The sequence below is a fragment of the Polypterus senegalus genome, unplaced genomic scaffold, assembly GCF_016835505.1.
Source record: "Polypterus senegalus isolate Bchr_013 unplaced genomic scaffold, ASM1683550v1 scaffold_520, whole genome shotgun sequence".
Classification (NCBI taxonomy): domain Eukaryota; kingdom Metazoa; phylum Chordata; class Cladistia; order Polypteriformes; family Polypteridae; genus Polypterus; species Polypterus senegalus.
Genome location: NW_024384052.1, coordinates 66,024 through 85,688, shown reverse-complemented (window position 1 = coordinate 85,688; position 19,665 = coordinate 66,024). Strand labels below are relative to the sequence as shown.

At 37.4% G+C, this 19,665-nt stretch overlaps 1 protein-coding gene across 1 annotated transcript in view; it reads left to right on the top strand.

Moving 5' to 3' along the window:
• Positions 1–1,911: 1,911 nt before the first annotated feature.
• LOC120521781 (adhesion G-protein coupled receptor G5-like) overlaps positions 1,912–19,665 on the top strand; it is a gene marked incomplete at its 5' end in the record, with an annotated part of 35,255 nt that continues 17,501 nt past the window's right edge. Inside the window, 6 exons of the mRNA XM_039743143.1 lie at positions 1,912–2,059; positions 6,360–6,488; positions 12,130–12,246; positions 17,830–17,875; positions 18,539–18,636; positions 19,202–19,320. Of these exons, the coding sequence (XP_039599077.1) occupies positions 1,912–2,059; positions 6,360–6,488; positions 12,130–12,246; positions 17,830–17,875; positions 18,539–18,636; positions 19,202–19,320 (657 nt within the window). The remainder of the gene's footprint in view (positions 2,060–6,359; positions 6,489–12,129; positions 12,247–17,829; positions 17,876–18,538; positions 18,637–19,201; positions 19,321–19,665) is intronic.

Sequence of the window (19,665 nt, the reverse complement as noted above, 5' to 3'; positions counted from 1 at the left end):
CTATTATTCTTAACTGTGCTGCCCAAAAATATTTTTGTAAACATGGGAGAGCAACCCCTCCTTTATCTTTACTCAGTTGAAGGGTTTTAAATTTTACCCTTGGTTTCTTGCCTTGCCATATGAATCTGGAAATCAGTTTATCCCATTCTGAGAATCGTTTTTTGGGCAAGGGAACAGGCAAAGACTGAAATAGATAGAGTAATCTTGGAAGTATGTTTTGCTTGACTGAATCTAATCTAGATTTCATGCTAAAAAATGGTAAAAGATTCCATCTTGCAATGTCAAGTTTTATTTTTGTTTATTAATAGGACCATAATTAAGCATTTCTAAATTGTTCATATCCTTGGGGATATTTATTCCTAGGTATTTAATAAATGTTAGATCCCATTTTAAGGAGTAATCTTTTTTAATTTTATTTGGGGGATTATAATTAAAGGTCAGTACCTGAGTTTTTAAAATATTTAATTTAAATCCTGAGAAAAAGCTAAAGGTTTTTAAAGTTTCCATTAACTAAATCAATGATTCAGTTGGATCCCTTAGATAAACCAATATGTCGTCCTCAAATAGTGCAATTTTATGTTCATCATCTTTGATGTTAATACCTTTTATTTTAGAATTTTGCCTGACCCATTGCCCCAGGGGTTCAATAAACAGTGCGAAGAGCAGAGGAGAGAGAGGGCACCCCTGCCTGGTACCCCTCTCAAGTGCAATGCTCCTCGATAAATTACCATTTATTTTAATTCTCGTGGTGGGGTATGAGTATATATTTTGAACTACTTTAATAAATTTCTCATGGAAATTCAATTTGGCAAGAATGCCCTTAAGGAAAAGCCAAATAACAGAGTCAAAAGCCTTCTTTGCATCAAGGCTTAGGAGAACAGCTTGTAATTTAGAGTCTTGAATATGATTGATAATTTGGAGAGTCCTTCTGATGTTGTCTTGTGTTTGCCTACTCCTAATAAAACCAGTCTGGTCAGAATTAATTAGTTCCGGCATTATCAGTTCTAATCTTTTAGCTAGGATTGAGACAAACAACTTGTAGTCCATGGTTAGGACAGAGATTGGTCTATAAGTTGAACAATCTTGTTTGTTTTTCCCCTTCTTTGGAATAACCGAAATAGTGGCTTCTCTCCATGAGGGCGGCAAATCTCCTCCATGTAAAACATGATTAAATGCTGGTAATAAAATGGGGATAAGTTATTGTTTAAATACCTTATACCACTCAGATGAGAAACCATCTGGCCTCGGAGATTTGTTTCTTTTAAGCCTGGATATTGCTTTATTTAACTCCTTCTCAGGTATATCTGCAGTTAATTCAGCATTCCGGGTCCCACTAACCAAAGAGAGTTTTAAGGGAGTAAGAAAAGAATTAATTTCGTCAGAATTTACAGTTCGTGCTTGAGTATAGAGTTTTTTGTAGTAGTCATTGAACACTCTCTGAATATCTTCTGACTTATGGAATAGCTGTTTTGATATTGGGTCTTGTATCCTCTGTATTGTCTCATCAGCCTGTTGCTTACGTAGCTTTCTAGCTAATAGCTTCATTGCTTTGCCTGAAGACTCATAATATTTTTGTTTTAAAAACTTTAGTTTTTTTCTCTATTTCTTGTGTATATAGGCAATTCAACTCTGTTCTGACTTTCTTAATTTCATGAGATAACTTTTCATTAGGATCCTTCTTGTTTTCCAATTCTAATTTATTTAGCCTATTTGTAAGTCTGTTAAGTTTTTCAAGTCTACATTTCTTTAATTTAGACGTAGTGACTATAATTTTACCTCTAAGAACTGCTTTACATGTGTCCCATATTATGTATCCTGATCTTGTAAGTCATCTTGAATAAGAACATCAACCACATATTCATTCATAGTGAGTTAAAGGTAACATTCTGTCGTGGTTTTTACTCATTTTAGAATTACTCAGCAGTTGGAGGACACGCTTTTTCAGGCACAATTCCCTAACGAAGAGATTGCTTTTGTAACACCACGGATGATTGTCTCTGTTAAAAAAAATTGTACGTCCAGTTCTTCAGACTTAACGTTTGGGTCAGACTTGGAAAACGTAAGTATCATGTTGCTCATAATTCTTTTTATTTTATTTTTTTTAATTATGTGTTGTATTTTGCTCACAAAGACAATTATACTGTAGGTAAGCCCAATTTGTCACAGTGGTGTAGTGGCTAGTACTACTGCTTCATACAGAGCCAATCAAAGTACTCACCCCCTGGGAAGTTTTCACATATTATTTTTACAACATTGAAATACAGTGGATTTAGCTTGCCAGCAAAGTGCTCTAAGTGTTCTAAATGAATTCAAAACATAAAGCACAATAATCAATTAAATCTCACCCCTTTAATATGGCATACCTAAATCATCAGTGATGGAGTCAATTGGTTTTAAAAGTCATGTAAATAGTTCAATGGAGATCACCAGTCTTGGCCTAACCTACTCAGTGAAGACAAAAGACACTCCAAGCAACTCTGTGAACAGAGGATTGAAAAGAACAAGTTAGGGGATAGAGACAGAAAGTAGCCAAGTCACTGAATATCAGCCAAGTCCACTTAAATAAACTATTAAGAAAAGGAAAGAGAATGGCACAGTTGTTAATCTTCCTGGAGCGGGCCATCCACAAAAACAGTGTGATCATGCAAGAAGAAGACTAGAGAAATAGGCCACCAAGATACCTCTGAAGGAGTTACAAGCTGCAGTGGATAAGATTGGATAGACTGTACAGAAAACAACTGTTGACCAGGTGCTTCGTCCATCACAGCTTTATGGAACTGTGACAAAGAGAAAGCCACTATTTAAAAACAGAAGACCCATGGGAGAATTTGAAGTCAGTTGGATCAAGCGTCTATTGACTGCCGAGACCAAAAGTGGTATTTGTTTGCAATCCGACTAAACGCTATGCTTGTTGTATTCCACCCTGCACATGGTTGTGGCAACATCATGATATCAGGATGCTTCTCTCCAGCAGGCCCTGGAAGGCTTGTGAGGGTAGAATAAATGCAGCAAAATAAAATGAAATCCTGGATAAAAACCTGATGCAGTGTATGAGAAAGGCTACACCTTAGGAGAAGGTTTATTTTCCAGCAAAACAACGACCTCAAGCATAAAGCCAAAGCTTCACAGGGATAGCTTAAAAACAACAATGTTAATGTCCTGGAGTGGCCGAGTCAGAATTCACATCTCAGTCTGACTTGATAAAGGCTTTTCACTTGCAAACTGACAGAGCTTAAGCAATTTTGCAAAAAAAAAAATAAAGGATCTAAACATTTATGCAATCAATTATTATGTGTTTTATACTTGTAATTAATTTAGACCACTTACTGTAGCTGAAATCTGTTTTCACTTTGGCATTAAATAGTCTTCTTTTGATCAGTGGTAAAAAAGCCAAATTGCATCCATTGTGTTTCAAAATTGTATAATAATAACTTGTGAAAACTTGCAAGAAGTGAATGGAAAGCTTTCATGAAATGTCACTATTGCAGTTTGAAAAAAGCAATTCGATTGTGTCCACTGGAAAACATCAGATGATACCCAACAACCTACCACAGGCCCATATTAAATCAAAAAAGATAAATTAGTAAAACTCTGATGCAGAAGACAAAACTCCAGATCAACTTATAATAATAATAATAATAATAATAATAAAGATAGAGAGCTTCATAATTATAGCTCAGGTCCAGGCACTCAAAGCTAGATACTACAGGAGAAATATCTTGAAACAGCCAGTAGATGGTAAATGTAGATTATGCACCAGGGCAGAAGAACACATCCACATATATTTAAATCATAAAGACATCCATCTGTCTGGCGTCCGTGCCCATGCCCAGGTGGGATGTTGTCCAACATCCATAAGAGGGCAGAAATGTCCACCCAAGAAAGGCAAGTGGCTGGCATAAGATAGTAAACCTTATGGTGTACGTTCATGGATTCCCAAACAACACTTTGTGTGGTGTCCACAAAAGGGCTGAAATATCCGAAGAAAAAAGGCAAAAAGGCATACAAAGAAAGAAGTGAACAGAGGTTCATAAATTGACAATGTGAACAAAACAGACGGACTTACCATTATACCACTAAGACCGTTTAAATGGGCATTTCTCTATGCCAGTAGGTGATATTGTTGCAGGCTGTACAGCACTTGCACTTTCTGAATACACACACAGACATAATAATGTGGCCAGCTATGTACACTGGACTACGTGCAACTGTATGGGGTTCAAGTGCCAGATAAATATTATGAACATGAGCCCGACAATATTGTTAACGTCACCGATACTATCATCATGAGGGACATACCAAAAATTGCTAAAAGAACCATTTTAGCTAATCATCCTGACATTGTGTTGCATAATTAAAAAAAAACTTCTAGAAAAAAATGTTCTAGATGATTCCAACATTATGCTAAAAGAATCCAAAAATCTCAATAAATACAATGACCCGGAAATTGAGATAAGCAGGATCTGGAACTGTAAAGCAAGAGTTGTGCCAGTTATAGTAGGAGAATTAGGCACTTTGAAGTAAGGAATTGATCAGAACCTAAAGAGACTCCCAGGCCATCCATCAGCTAATGAAATGCAGAAGATCACACTTATGGCACAGCACACATTCTTCATTAGGTGCTTGGGTAAATTGTTTTGATCTTTTGTTGTGATCTTGACTTACCAGCAAACCACCAAAAGGCAAGAAGCAATAAAATATATAATAATAATAATAATATTATTAATAATAATAGGCATCAGCTTTCAGAATCAACCAGTGAAATACCCTGTATATATTGTTTTTTTGTGATCCATTTTTAATTGATTTCAATTAATTGTTATAAATTGAAGTAGTGAGGAAAGTGCTATAGAAATGTAAAGAATTATTATTATTATTGATTAAAGTACAAGAGACTTGGCAACAATTCAGTGCAAAGCAGAGTCTGAACAGTTCATACTGTAATTTGCATTGTGCCAGTATGGGGCACACACAAGCTCTCATCAGACTTTGCCTCTCTAAAAGGCAGTGACCTTATTTCAGTCATTCCAATTTGTAACACGTAGAAACGGTCCTTCAGCTAGGAGTTAAGGAGAAACCCAGGCTCTTATCTTTCAGTCTTTATAAAGACTCTTGAAAACAAAAATGTGGTGGTGGCTGTTTCACAGCCTTTTCCTTCTTCCACCCTATTAAAAGATTTGGTGCCCTCAGAAATAAAGCACATCCAATTAAGTACTTCTTCTTATTTATAAAGAATATAAACTGCCCGTCAAAGGTGCCCGGTTCCTTTTATATAACAGTGGAGATGCCTAATCAGAAGAGATAATCATCACTCTAGGCCAGACAACCACCACTGTAAAGAGAGAACATAATTTGAAGGATCTGGAAGTTCACCGGCATGGTGCTGCAGTGGTAGCACTGCTGCCTTGCAGTTAGGAGACCTGGGTTTGCTTCCCGGGGTCCTCCCTGCATGGAGTTTGCATGTTCTCCCCGTGTCTTTGTGGGTTTCCTCTGGGTACTCCAGTTTCCTCCCATGGTCCAAAGACATGCAGGTTAGGTGTGTTGGTGATCCTAAATTGTCCCTAGTGTGTGTGCCCTGCGGTAGCCTGGTGCAATGCCTGGGGTTTGTTTCCTGCCTTGTTGGCTGTGATTGGCTCCAGCAGACCTGTGACCCTGTGGTTAGGATATAGCAGGTTGGATGGAAGTTCTCATGCTTCCCTTTTGGCAGGGGTCCTCAATCACTGTCCTGGAGGGCCGTAGTGTCTGCAGGTTTTTGCTCAAAACCAATCGCTTAATAAGAAGCACTTATTGCTCAAGTAACACTTCTGCTTCCCTTTAGTTGTCTTGCTCATTAAGATTTTGAACCCTTATTACTTATTTTAGTCTTAAACACTTTTGTTCTTGGTTTTTAGTTAGCAATAACATGCAAATGACAAAAGAGACCAGCATTTCTCCATTTAGTGTGTTACCATTTCACACCTGTGTGTATTTATCATGCACTATTGGGTTTAATTAAATACTTGGAAGGAAAGTGAGGAGAAAAAAGTTAATGACTGACAATTATTCACCCATTTTAGCCTTTAAATCATTTGGATGATATCCTTAGAAAGTGGAAGAAAATCTAGGATATGAGAATGACCTGAGTTAAAGCACTAACAAGCCATGAAATTAGATTATTGGCAAGAATTGCTTTTTATTTAAGCAACCAGGTTAGAACAAAAACCTGCAGCTGCTGCGGCCCTCCAGGACTGTGACTGAGGACCCCTGCCTTATGGATTCCCCTGTACTCCTGGCTCCAAGGAGGCAGGGTAAACTGTAATAACAATATCCACTTTTGTTGAAATCATTCAAAATCACCATTATCTCATTTTTTTTTCCAGGCATTTTACAATGTAAGAACTATTAAGAACTTAGCAGCTGAGGTCACCCTGCCTTCTGAAGTTTTTAAGAATGTAACAAATGACACTAAATCACTCTTTGCTGCAATCTGGAATACATCACTATTTCAGGTAAAATAATGTTGGTGGATAAGTAGTGTTGAGAATGTTTTAATCTGTTAGAAAAAAATCTTGCACTGGAACTTTTCAGAATCCTAGGAAATGTTTAAAGATTTATGATTCAGCAGGTTGGAAAATGGATGGATGGACGGATGGATGGATAATGAATTAATTTTCATCTTTCACAGATACTGATGAGATAGCCCAACTTTTACATCCCATATACAAACCTATATATATTTAATAATGTGTCTCCAAAATGTTGCACCACCCTGATTAAAAATGAATAAATAAAATTGAAGGGTGGCATGGTGGCACAGTGGGTAGCGCTGCTGCCTCGCAGTTAGGAGATCCAGGTTCGCTTCCTGGGTCCTCCCTGCGTGAAGTTTGCATGTTCTCCCCGTGTCTGCGTGGGTTTCCTCTCACAGTCCAAAGACATGCCGGTTAGGTGCATTGGCAATCCTAAATTGCCCTGTGGTGGGCTGGCACCCTGCCCAGGGTTTGTTTCCTGCCTTGCACCCTGTGTTGGCTGGGATTGGCTCCAGCAAACCCCCGTGACTCTGTAGTTAGGATATAGCGGGTTGGAGTGGATGGATGGAAATAAAATAACAGTTTTACTAAGAAGGGAGGGTGGTAGGGTGGCTTGTCCACTTGCTCACCTCAAACACATTGTTTTTGTAAATATTATTGAATCCTGTAAATATTATTGAATAATATCAAAAAGGAATTAATTAAACCATAAAGTATCTCTCTATGCTGATGACATGTTGTATTACTCTTCATCATGAATCGAAACTCACCAGTGCCAATTATTAAATCTAATGGATACATTTCAAAGGATTTCTGGGTTCAATATTAATTTGAATAAGAGCCTTCTCTTGCTAGTCAATCTCTCACATGTCATACTAAATTAGATCACTTTTTGTTGAATGTTTCAGATCAGTTCAGATATCATGCAATTACAGTCATAAGAAAATTTACAAATTATAAAAATGTATTATATTTACAGTATATAGAACTTTTCTAATTACTCAAAGTGCTACCACACAGGAGCATGAACCCATGATCTTCTTACTGTGAGGCGGTAGAACTACCATCACGCCACCTGCATGATGTACTTAATATTAATGTTAACACGCTTGGTGTGCCCACAATCTCCTGAATCATGGACTACCTAACAGACAGCAGTGTCTGAGGCTGAGGGACTGTGTGTCAGAAATGGTGGTGTGTAATAGTGGAGCACCTCAGGGAACGGTCCTGTCTCCCTTCCTGGTTACTGTCTACAGACTTTCAGCACAATACCGGTGGTAGCCATCTATAGAAATTTCCAGATGACTCGCCCATCATAGGCAGCACTAATAATGGAGATGAGTCAGAGTACAGGAAGTCTGTGGAGGACTTTCTCTTGTGGTTCAGGGACAACAACCTGCAACTCAACATAAGCAAGACAAAAGAGCTGGTGGTGGACATGAGGCATGCCAAGACGCCTGTGAGACCAGTCACCATTCAGGGGGAGGACAAGGAAGTGGTGCAGAACTACAAGTACCCGGGGGTTCTCATAAACAACAAACTGGACTGGTCTGATAACACAGTGGTGTTATACAAGAAGGGCCAGAGCAGGCTGCACTTGCTATGGACACTCGGGTCATTTGATATGTGCAGCAGGCTGCTGGAAATGTTCTGCCACTCCATAGTAGCCAATGTGGTGTTCTATGCTGCAGTCTCCTTGGTAAGCAACTTGAGTACAAAGGAAGCACAATGCCTGAACAAACTTATCAGAAAAGCCTGCTCCATGACAGGATGGACAAACTGGAAGCTGTGGTGGAAAAGAGGATGGTGGCAAAATTAGATGCCATCATGAAAAATCCCTCCATCCCCTCCAGGAGGCGCTCTCTTGGAACAGTTTAAGCCACAGGCTCTTTCCATCATGGTGTGCTAAGAAGTGCCTCTGGGGGTCTTTTCTGCCCACTGCTTTTGAGTAATTCAATGATTCCTTCCGATGCACTCATTAAGTTTATTTTTTTTCATTTATTTACTTATCAATTGATTGATTGATTGGCTGCATTATCTGTCCTGTGAAACCGTATTCTTGTTTTATTACGTTTCTGCCACTGTATCCATCTGAATTTCCATTAATAAAGTTTATCTCATCTAAGTATCTAATCATCTCTTCTCCTCTCTGGGTGAGTAAATATTGTTAAAGTGAACATCCTTCCAAAACTCTTTATTTCTTTTTCAGTGAAACTCTCTCCCTTTCTCCCTCTGTATATATACTGTATATATATATATATATATATATATATATATATATATATATATATATATATATATATATATATATATATATATATATATATATATACACTCACCTAAAGGATTATTAGGAAAACCATACTAATACGGTGTTTGACCCCCTTTCGCCTTCAGAACTGCCTTAATTCTACGTGGCATTGATTCAACAAGGTGCTGAAAGCATTCTTTAGAAATGTTGGCCCATATTGATAGGATAGCATCTTGCAGTTGATGGAGATTTGTGGGATGCGATCCAGGGCACGGCTCCCGCTCCACCACATCCCAAAGATGCTCTATTGGGTTGAGATCTGGTGACTGTGGGGGCCATTTTAGTACAGTGAACTCATTGTCATGTTCAAGAAACCAATTTGAAATGATTCGAGCTTTGTGACATGGTGCATTATCCTGCTGGAAGTAGCCATCAGAGGATGGGTACATGGTGGTCATGAAGGGATGGACATGGTCAGAAACAATGCTCAGGTAGCCCGTGGCATTTAAACAATGCCCAATTGGCATTAAGGGGCCTAAAGTGTGCCAAGAAAACATCCCCCACACCATTACACCACCACCACCAGCCTGCACAGTGGTAACAAGGCATGATGGATCCATGTTCTCATTCTGTTTACGCCAAATTCTGACTCTACCATTTGAATGTTGAAAATCGAGACTCATCAGACCAGGAAACATTTTTCCAGTCTTCAACTGTCCAATTTTGGTGAGCTCGTGCAAATTGTAGCCTCTTTTTCCTATTTGTAGTGGAGATGAGTGGTACCCGGTGGGGTCTTCTGCTGTTGTAGCCCATCCGCCTCAAGGTTGTGCGTGTTGTGGCTTCACAAATGCTTTGCTGCATACTCGGTTGTAACGAGTGGTTATTTCAGTCAAAGTTCCTCTTCTATCAGCTTGAATCGGTCGGCCCATTCTCCTCTGACCTCTAGCATCAACAAGGCATTTTCGCCACAGGACTGCCGCATACTGATGTTTTTCCTTTTCACACCATTCTTTGTAAACCCTAGAAATGGTTGTGCGTGAAATTCCCAGTAACTGAGCAGATTGTGAAATACTCAGACCGCCCGTCTGGCACCAACAACCATGCCACGCCAAAATTGCTTAAATCACCTTTCTTTCCCATTCTGACATTCAGTTTGGAGTTCAGGAGATTGTCTTGACCAGGACCACACCCCTAAATGCATTGAAGCAACTGCCATGTGATTGGTTGATTAGATAATTGCATTAATGAGAAATTGAACAGGTGTTCCTAATAATCTTTTAGGTGAGTGTATATATACATATATATATAGAAGCGATCTTGGGTGCTACAACAGGACAATGACCAAAACACCAGCAAATCCACCTCTGAATGGCTGAAGAAACAAAATGAAGACTTTGGGTCAGTAGTCAAAGTCCTGCCTGAATCAATTGAGATGCTATGGCAGTGACCTTAAAATGCGGTTCATGCTGAAAACCCTCAAATAAAAGCTGAATTACAGCAATTCTGAAAGATAGTTGCCAAAATTCCTCAGAGCACTTTAAAAGACTTTTGCCAAGTTATCCGATAACGCTTGTTGCAGTTATTGCTAGCATGTGCAACCAGTTATTAGGTTCAGGGGCAATTACTTTTTCACACGGGCCATGTGGTTTGTGATTTTTTCTCCCTAAATAGAAAAACCATCATTTAAAATTTCATTCTTTTTGACTTAGTTTGATAATTGACTAGACTGACGTTAAATGTGATATGATCGAATTTGTGTGACTAAACTCAAAGAAAGATGGAAGGGGCAAATATTTTTTCAACTCACTGTATATATATATATATGGTATTCACAACTCCTTTTTCCAAGAATTATACACAAGTGTAATTATTTTTATCTGGAACACAAAATGGCTGTGTAATGAAAAGATGACTTTGCAAAGATGTAAAGCAAAGTGTGGTGTAGCATTATCATTATCTAGATTTTATGTTTTACTTCTGGGTTGAAAATATTTGTTCTCTGAAACTATGGTAGGAACCAGAAGGTAATAGAACTTCAGCTGCTTGAGTAACCTTTTAAAGCAGTCCTCACCCAAATTCCTGCCGATATGTGTTACTCTTTGCTTCAGCCATAAATACATATCAGCAATTTGCTATCTCTCTGAATTTTTACACTCATTTAGAATATGGATCCAGTGTAGCTTCTCTCAGCTCCTCAAATGCATGATAATTATATATTCCAGCCTACTTTAACTAACAAAGTATTACATTTCTGGAATTCATTAGGTATTTGGGCCTTTGGTGATCTCTGTATGGACAAAGTGTGTGATTCCTTTGATCATCGTCCATCAATGCAATACTTTTTTTTATGTATAAGTTTGTCACAGGAAGGCTACCCAAACTTCCCTATTCTTCCATCAATATCTATGTTTGAATATATTTTGGCTCATAATAATAAAGACATTACTCGTATTTCCAGACTTTAAGGTGATAAAAGTGCATACAGTACATACCCCAGCTGATCTTAGGCAGTGATGAGAAAAGGGCATTTCATTCAGGAATTCAGTCATTCACATCATTCAAATTCTTCAGAATGTTCAAGCAATAGTTCAAATCAGCTTAAAACTAAACTCTGCACACATCTTTTAAGATTAAAATTATCTAAAATCTATTAGGAAAGGAATCTATTTGTGAATGATGCCATCAAGCATTGGCTTCATTAGGTGTAATGTTTTGGAGCTGTCCCACACTAACACCATTTTGAGGAAAAAATGACGTTACTTGTCAGACAGCACTGGATTTACTATCTAATACTAGATGGGAAAAGGTAAAGATTATACAATGATACATGAATTAAGATCTCTTGCTCAATTGGAAGAATCCTAATCCACCCTTCATAACTCAATAGAAAAGCAATGTATTTTATTATCTAAAGCTGGAACAAAAATAAAATTTTTCCAGCAAAGAATAGTGCAAAGTTCGGAGGAATTCATTAGTGCTGCTGTAAAAAAATGTCTGCCAGGCCTTTGCTTCTGTTGTCTTTTCTTCTGAAGTTTTAATATAGATTGCATGAGGAGTTATCTCAAAATGAGTTTTTCTTCACACAAGCTACATAGGGTTGGAGTGTCCATTATAATATTGAAAAGATTGTTGAAATGACTAAAACATTTTTTTTATCAGGTTTTACTTGTAATATGATTTTTGAGCCTAATAATGTTGATAGGAAATTAGTGGAAAAACAATAATGTCAATAAAGAAATTACTGAAAACACTACAAAAATAGATATTACAAACTTATGATCAGATACGGTCTCCATTTTTTTTTAAAAAAAACAGAACTTTGTTTTTTTAGTCTTACTTGTGAATTTAAACTTGAGAATGTTTCTCCTGCAGGACAGCAACCAAACCAAAGTGATTGATGGATTAGTTTTTGGTGTCGTAATACAAAATGCAGTTGTTACCAACCTCAGGCAACCTGTGGTTTTGAAGTTCAGTCCCAGAGCAACCTTAGTAAGTACAGCTGTTTTTAATTTCCGCTTCATGCTTTACGTTCAAAGCTCTATTGTTAATTTTAAAATGTTTTAAGGCTTCCTTCTACAGAATTCTCTCTGCAAAAATGAGTGAAATCAGAAAGAAACTGAAATTGGGTGGGAGGTGGTGTATTTAAAGAAACAGAAACAAGAGAAGTGAAGTGAATATTGTAGGTAATAAGCTTTATGCTGTATTGTGTATATTCAAATGTAATTAAAACAGTATTTCATAAGGAAATATTTTCCTTTCTTTAATATTTGAACTCCATTAGAGATGCAGGTTATTCTGAAATGGGATATTAGGGACTTGAATTAAAAATATATAATTAATTTGGTTTATTAATAACTTTGAATATGAATATATATTTATCTTCACCTTGTCAAGTAAGCAAACCATTTGCCATGGTGCATCACCAGAGGCATTGCCTCAGGCACTGATGTCTGAGGTTTGATCCCCATAAGGGGAAGCGATGGTGTGTACACCTGATGAGTCTCAATAAGGGCAAAACACGTGTTCTGTACTCTTTGGATTATTTGGCAGGTACTCTATCACATATCTATGATCTGCTTCTCGCAACTGAGAGGATGTGGTGGATGTTTGCTGACTGGCTGACCAACCACAAGGTAACCACCCAAGTAATCAGATTGAAATTCAGACCTATGAATATATATATACTACTATATTGTTATCTTTCAATCTATGACTTTTTGTTAATCTAACTGACATTCTTCTAACATTGCACATTTTTTGATAAGTGGATCAGGATGCATTTCACTGCATGTTGTCCTGCATAACTATGCATGTGACAAATAAAGAATCTTGAGAATTTCAAAAATGGAGTTTACCGCACATGCATTTATTGGTTACTTTGTAAAAAAAATTATTAACTGCTGATGATGTAGATCGTTTTGTCTGTGCTGAAATTCCAAACAGAGAAACCTATCCTGAATTATTGTACAAAGTCATTAAACACATGTCTCACTGACCTCATTAAAAAGATTCAGCATATTGGGACTTTACAAATATTGTTTTACAGAAGTTCTAAAATAAAAGTGAAACTAATGAAATAGCAGCAATTCAAAGAAAAAAAATCTTAAATGTGTATCCGAAAATATTAGCCCCTAGTATATATACTATACGTACAGTGGAATGCAAAAGTTTGGGCAACCTTGTTAATAGTCATTATTTTCCTGTATAAATCGTTGGCTGTTACGATAAAAATATCAGTTAAATATATCATATAGGAGACACACACAGTGATATTTGAGAAGTGAAATGAAGTTTATTGGATTTACAGAAAGTGTGCAATAATTGTTCAAACAAAATCAGGCAGGTGCATACATTAAGGCAGCGTTGTCATTTTATTGATTCCAAAACTTTAAGAACTAATTATTGTTTGTTTAAGCCAGTAACCCCTGACCTACATACACAGGTGAATCCTATAATGAGAAAAGAGTATTTAAGGGGGTCAATTGTACGTTTCCCTCCTCCTTTAATTTTCTCTGAAGAGTAGCAACATGGGGGTCACAAAACAACTCTCAAATGACCCGAAGACAAAGATTGTTCACCATCATGGTTTAGGGGAAGTATACAGAAAGCTGTCCCAGAGATTTAAGCTGTCTGTTTCCACAGTTAGGAACATATTGAGGAAATGGAAGACCACAGGCTCAGTTCAAGTTAAGGCTTAAAGTGGCAGACCAAGAAAGATTTTGGATAGACAGAAGCGACGAATGGTGAGAACAGTCAGAGTCAACCCACAGACCAGCACCAAAGACCTACAACATCATCTTGCAGCAGATGGAGTCACTGTGCATCGTTCATTCGGTGCACTTTACACAAGGAGATGCTGTATGTGAGAGTGATGCAGAGGAAGCCTTTTTCCCGCACAAACAGAGCCGCCTGAGGTATGCTCAAGCACATTTGGACAAAGCCAGCTTCATTTTGGAATAAGGTGCTGTGGACTGATGAAACTAAAATTGAGTTATTTGGGCATAACAAGGGGCGTTATGCATGGAGGAAAAAGAACACAGCATTCCAAGAAAAACACCTGCTACCTACAGTAAAATATGGTGGTGGTTCCATCATGCTGTGGGGCTGTGTGGCCAGTGCAGGGACTGGGAATCTTGTCAAAGTTGAGGGACGCATGGATTCCACTCAGTATCAGCAGATTCTGGAGACCAATGTCCAGGAATCAGTGAGAAAGCTGAAGCTGCGCTGGGGCTGGATCTTTCAACAAGACAACACTGCTCAAAATCCACTAAGGCATTCATGCAGAGGAACAAGTACAACGTTCTGGAATGGCCATCTCAGTCCCCAGACCTGAATATAATTGAAAATCTGTGGTGTGAGTTAAAGAGAGCTGTCCATGCTCGGAAGCCATCAAACCTGAATGAACTAGAGATGTTTTGTAAAGAGGAATGGTCCAAAATACCTTCAACCACAATCCAGACTCTCATTGGAACCTACAGGAAGCGTTTAGAGGCTGTAATTTCTGCAAAAGGCGGATCTACTAAATATTGATTTCATTTCTTTTTATGGTGCTTTATGCACCTGCCTGATTTTGTTTGAACAATTATTGCTCACTTTCTGTAAATCCAATAAACTTCATTTCACTTCTCAAATATCACTGTGTGTCTCCTATATGATATATTTAACTGACATTTTTATCATAACAACCAACGATTTATACATGAAAATAATGACTATTAACAAGGTTGCCCAAACTTTTGCATCCCACTGTGTATATATAAATACTGCTCAAAAGAATTAAAGGAACACTTTTTAATCAGAGTATAGCATAAAGTCAATGAAACTTATGACCTCAGTAAGAGCAATGCCGCTTGTGGTGTTATGAAATTAACAACAGTGCACTCCAAAACAAACTTAACAGGTGGAGGCCACTGACATTTTTCCCTCCCCAAGGGCCCCATCATTGTTTGTTTTAATCTCGCCTCTCTGCATTTTTCTCTCTGACGTTCTCTGCGCCTGACGGAGGAGATGTGAGCAGAGGGGCTGTTTGCACAGAGGTTGTTTGCTTAGAAGATACTGACGCTCCTATAAAAAATGCCTCGGCAAATTTAAAAGCACAGTATTGATTTTTTGATTGTTTGCTTTTCTTTGCAAGTGATCTCTCTCTCTCTCTGAAATTCTCTAATGCTCCTGAAGAGAAGAAGATATATTTGCATTCTTTCACCCTGAATTGTGAGAAAGAACTGTGCATCTCTGTCTTGTCATGGAGCACAGTTTAAACCTTTTGACCCTAAAATGTGTTATTTCATGTCTAGAGGGCATTATGTTTTGGTCCATCCAATGCCACCAGGTTGCACCTCAGACTGTCCAGGAGCTCAGTGATGCCCTGATTCAGATCTGGGAGGAGATCCCCACAACACCATCTGTCATCTCATTAGAAGCATGCACCGATGTTGTCAGGCATGTATACAAGAACACAGGGGCCATACAAAGTGCTGCGCATAAAGTTGCTGCAATTAAATTTTGGCAAAATGGACTAGCCTGCCACATAATTTTTCACTCTGATTTTTGGGCGCTTCTTTGAATTCAGGGCTCTGTAGGTTGATCATTTTCATTTCCATCAAACGATGTGGCATCCTTTCGTTCCTAACACATTACCCAGTCTATATCAGTATAGATATCCAGGAGGATTTCTTTTTCCCATTGAGATCTGATGTGTTTTCAAAGTGTTCCTTTAATTTTTGAGCAGTTTATATTTATATATATATATATATATATATATATATATATATATATATATATATATGTGTGTGTGTGTGGGTGTGTGTGGGTGTGTGTATATATATATGACAGATCAGCCCTCAGACTTAAATGAAACAAATTGGTTTGGCTGTAGCTGCAGATTCAGGGTGTATCCTCCTTCTGGGCAGCTGGGTTTCTTACAGATAGGGAACCTGAAGGGGCGGGGCTTAGTGTGCTCACTGGGCGGTTTCTCTGTGCTGCAAGGGAGAGAAGGAGAAAAGAATGTTAGTGACAGTGCTCCCTCTCATCCTGGTGGGTTATTACATACCTTGATTGAGCCTGTGAGGAGATCCTCTGACGTGCATGTGTGACTCATGGGAAAAGGTACTGTAAGTTTTTTCTTTTTTAACATAGTTGGACATTTGTTTAAACAATATCTATAGATAAATATAATAACGTAATAAACATCAAGCCAGATATGCATTATACAGTACATTGCGTAAATTAAATATGCACACATGCAAATTTCACATGTGGAAAATGCAAGTATACCTTACAATTAATCAAAAGTTGGAAATGCCAAATTGAGGGGACAATACCACCAATTAGACTGTGGACTTACACTTTCCACAGATGGAAATGGCATATCTGTTCATTTTTCATTAAGTAAATGATTAAGTTAAACATTCACTTTTCCGATTAAGTCTGGTTCGGAGAGCTGTCACTTTTGAGCATCAATCCAGAATGAGATGCCACCTTCTGTGAGTGCCTTGAATATACAGTACTTTGACCAGAAAGGACAGAGTCAGTTGCAATCACTGGATGTCTTCTCCTGACCGTGGGAACTGAAAGAGATGTTAGCAGCAGTGCCTCCTCTCATTCCATGGTGGGATTACTTATAATGATGAGTCAGGAGGGTAATCCTCAGACACATTTGTATGACATATTCATACATACATACATACATACATACATATATATATATATATATATATATATATATATATATATATATATATATATATATATATATATATATATATATATATATATATATATATATATATACAGTATATAAATTATACAGACACCCTAGAATTTGTCAGAATTCAAAATGTGCAGTTTATGCAAATTTCTGAGTTCTCCATGTGACAATGTTTTATTAGAAATATTATGGAGCTCAATTAGGTGTTAAGAACAGTTCTGAACTGTTATGCAAAGCATGACTGTCTGTGTAAATGAATAATTACTTAACATGTTACTTAGTACACAATTAAACAATTAATAATTCTTTACAAGAATGCTATAATCTTACTTATTCACTATGTGGAGGATTGCTTGGTCTTCCTATGTGTGTGAAATGTTTCCTGCGGTCTTCTGTTTTTTCTGCTCACCCCAGGCTAGTCTGACAGATGTCTGTAAGTGATTCCAGTAGGAGTGGGTGTAAAAGTGTGCCCACTAATGTACTGGTGTGCCAATCCAGATTTTGTGTAATAGTGCCAGGATAAGCTCTAACATGCCATAAACTTGTGGTAGTATACAAAGGTACAGGAAATTCATGGATGATTGAATGATAAGCTATACACCTCTAAAATTAGCTGTACTTTTTACTTTACTATCCTAAACATTTCCGTTTGCAGTGCAGAATTATTTAGAGCTGATTAAGCCAACAACTTGTATATGCCCAGAGTTTTAAAGTGCAGTTTATCAGACTAAATCCCTTCTAACTGAACACTACAGTATATATCATAATGAGGAGAAGCACAATAGTGATAGAAGCTGTCTTGCAATTCAGTGGTATACTCAAATATCACCTTCATGTTATGTAATGCATATATTTTTCTCTTTTAGGTAAATGCCAATTTAAAATGTGGTTTTTGGAGTCAAGGATCAAATGGTAAATACCAGATTGTGTGTCTTGTATTCATATACAGTATTATATGATTTTAAAAACGTGGCATAGTGATTGTCCTCTTCAGATGTGTTGTAGTTGAGGGGACCTCTTCACAGGTACTGTATATACAGTAGATTGTTTAGGATTTCCACAAAACTCAAGCCTGTGAAAGTTTCTCCTTTGCTTTTAAACATGGCAATGCAATCCATTTAAACCTATGGATGAAGTGTGTTATTGGCACCTCTGCACTGACAACATCTTAAATAAGTTTCTTCTATTATTTTATTTTTGTTTTCTATGATGTTTATGGTTTATATCCTTCAGGTTAAACTGCCCAATTTGCTGCCAAGTTTTTAAAGAGTTTCACTGATCAATAACTGAAACTTGCGTATTTTGCTGGCGTGTCTTACAACAGGTTAAACCCACCCTGTATTTTTCTGCTCGTAGAAAGTTTCATTGTCAATCATTTTTTCCTTCTTCTGTGGCAGACTAGGTCCCTGTCCCTTACACTTTTTGACACCCTTTAGTTGTAATTACAGTAAGTGGGTAAAAAATAGATGGATTCTCTCTCCTTGACTTTGCGGCCTCTCGCCACTCTCTGGACTTTAAAAATGTGTTGTCAGTAAATGTTATTATTAACGTGCCCCCATATTAATGTTCTCCCAGATATTGGTGGCTGGAATCGAACTGGCTGCAGCACCTTAGTGGAGAATAACTTAGTGGTTTGCAGCTGCACTCATCTCACTTATTTTGCTGTCCTAATGGTAGGTGAATTACCTTTAATTTCTTGTCTTTTGCAAATAGATACATTAGAATTGATTTTAAGAAGAAAAGTTGATTCCTATTTGTTAATTTAATATAAGATAATTAGAGATGATTAATTATAAGATGATTGAGCTTGCATGTGTGTACTCGGCTTCTCCAAGAGTTTTTTCAAAGCAATTTTTCCAAGACAAGGTTTATAATATCTCTCTGTCTTCTTCTGGAGTGAGTTCATTAAAGACCACATTCTGTGCATAACTACCTGCCTGGAGTATATTTAAGGAATGGCCTTCAAACTAAAAAAATGGAAAAGGCTGAACTGGCTTACCTGTCTAATGTCCAAGGCTAATTAAAACACATCCAAAAGCAATTGTGCCTAACACTAACATTGAATATCAGTACTGTACTTAAGTATTCAATCAGCAGAAATGTTTTTTTCTTTGCCAAAGAAATGAACTAATATAAATCATAGAAATGCTTACATTACAATCACTATGAAGTGACACAAAATAGAAATCAGTAAGACTTTCTTTATATCTTATCATTTTTCATGGATCATTCCAACAGGCTCCTGATGAAACTGTAGACGCAAACAACAAACAAATCCTCACATACATCACTTCTGTTGGCTGTGGGATATCTGCTTTTTGTATGACTATCATCATTTTGGTGCACCCTATGTTTGTGTAAGTGAGCTTCAATTATGTTAAACTGGAAAACCAAACAAAAATAAAAAATAAAAGTATCAGCATCTTGATGTGAAATAAAATGCGGAAGGGCAAGGAAGGGCCCACCAGTGTTTGTACGTGATGGGGAGTCACTTGTTCTTTTGGGACAAAGTTTGACATAAAGTTCAGCACAATCCATGTCAGAATGAGCTCTTGAAAATTGCTGCTTTCTCCCTTGTGGATTGTCTCTGCCTAATGTAGTAAAAATATGAACATTAATGAAAAACTCAAACTTTTAAAAAAATTCTTTGATGAGGATGAAAAAATAATGGGGCCTATACTTGAGATATCATTACTGATGCT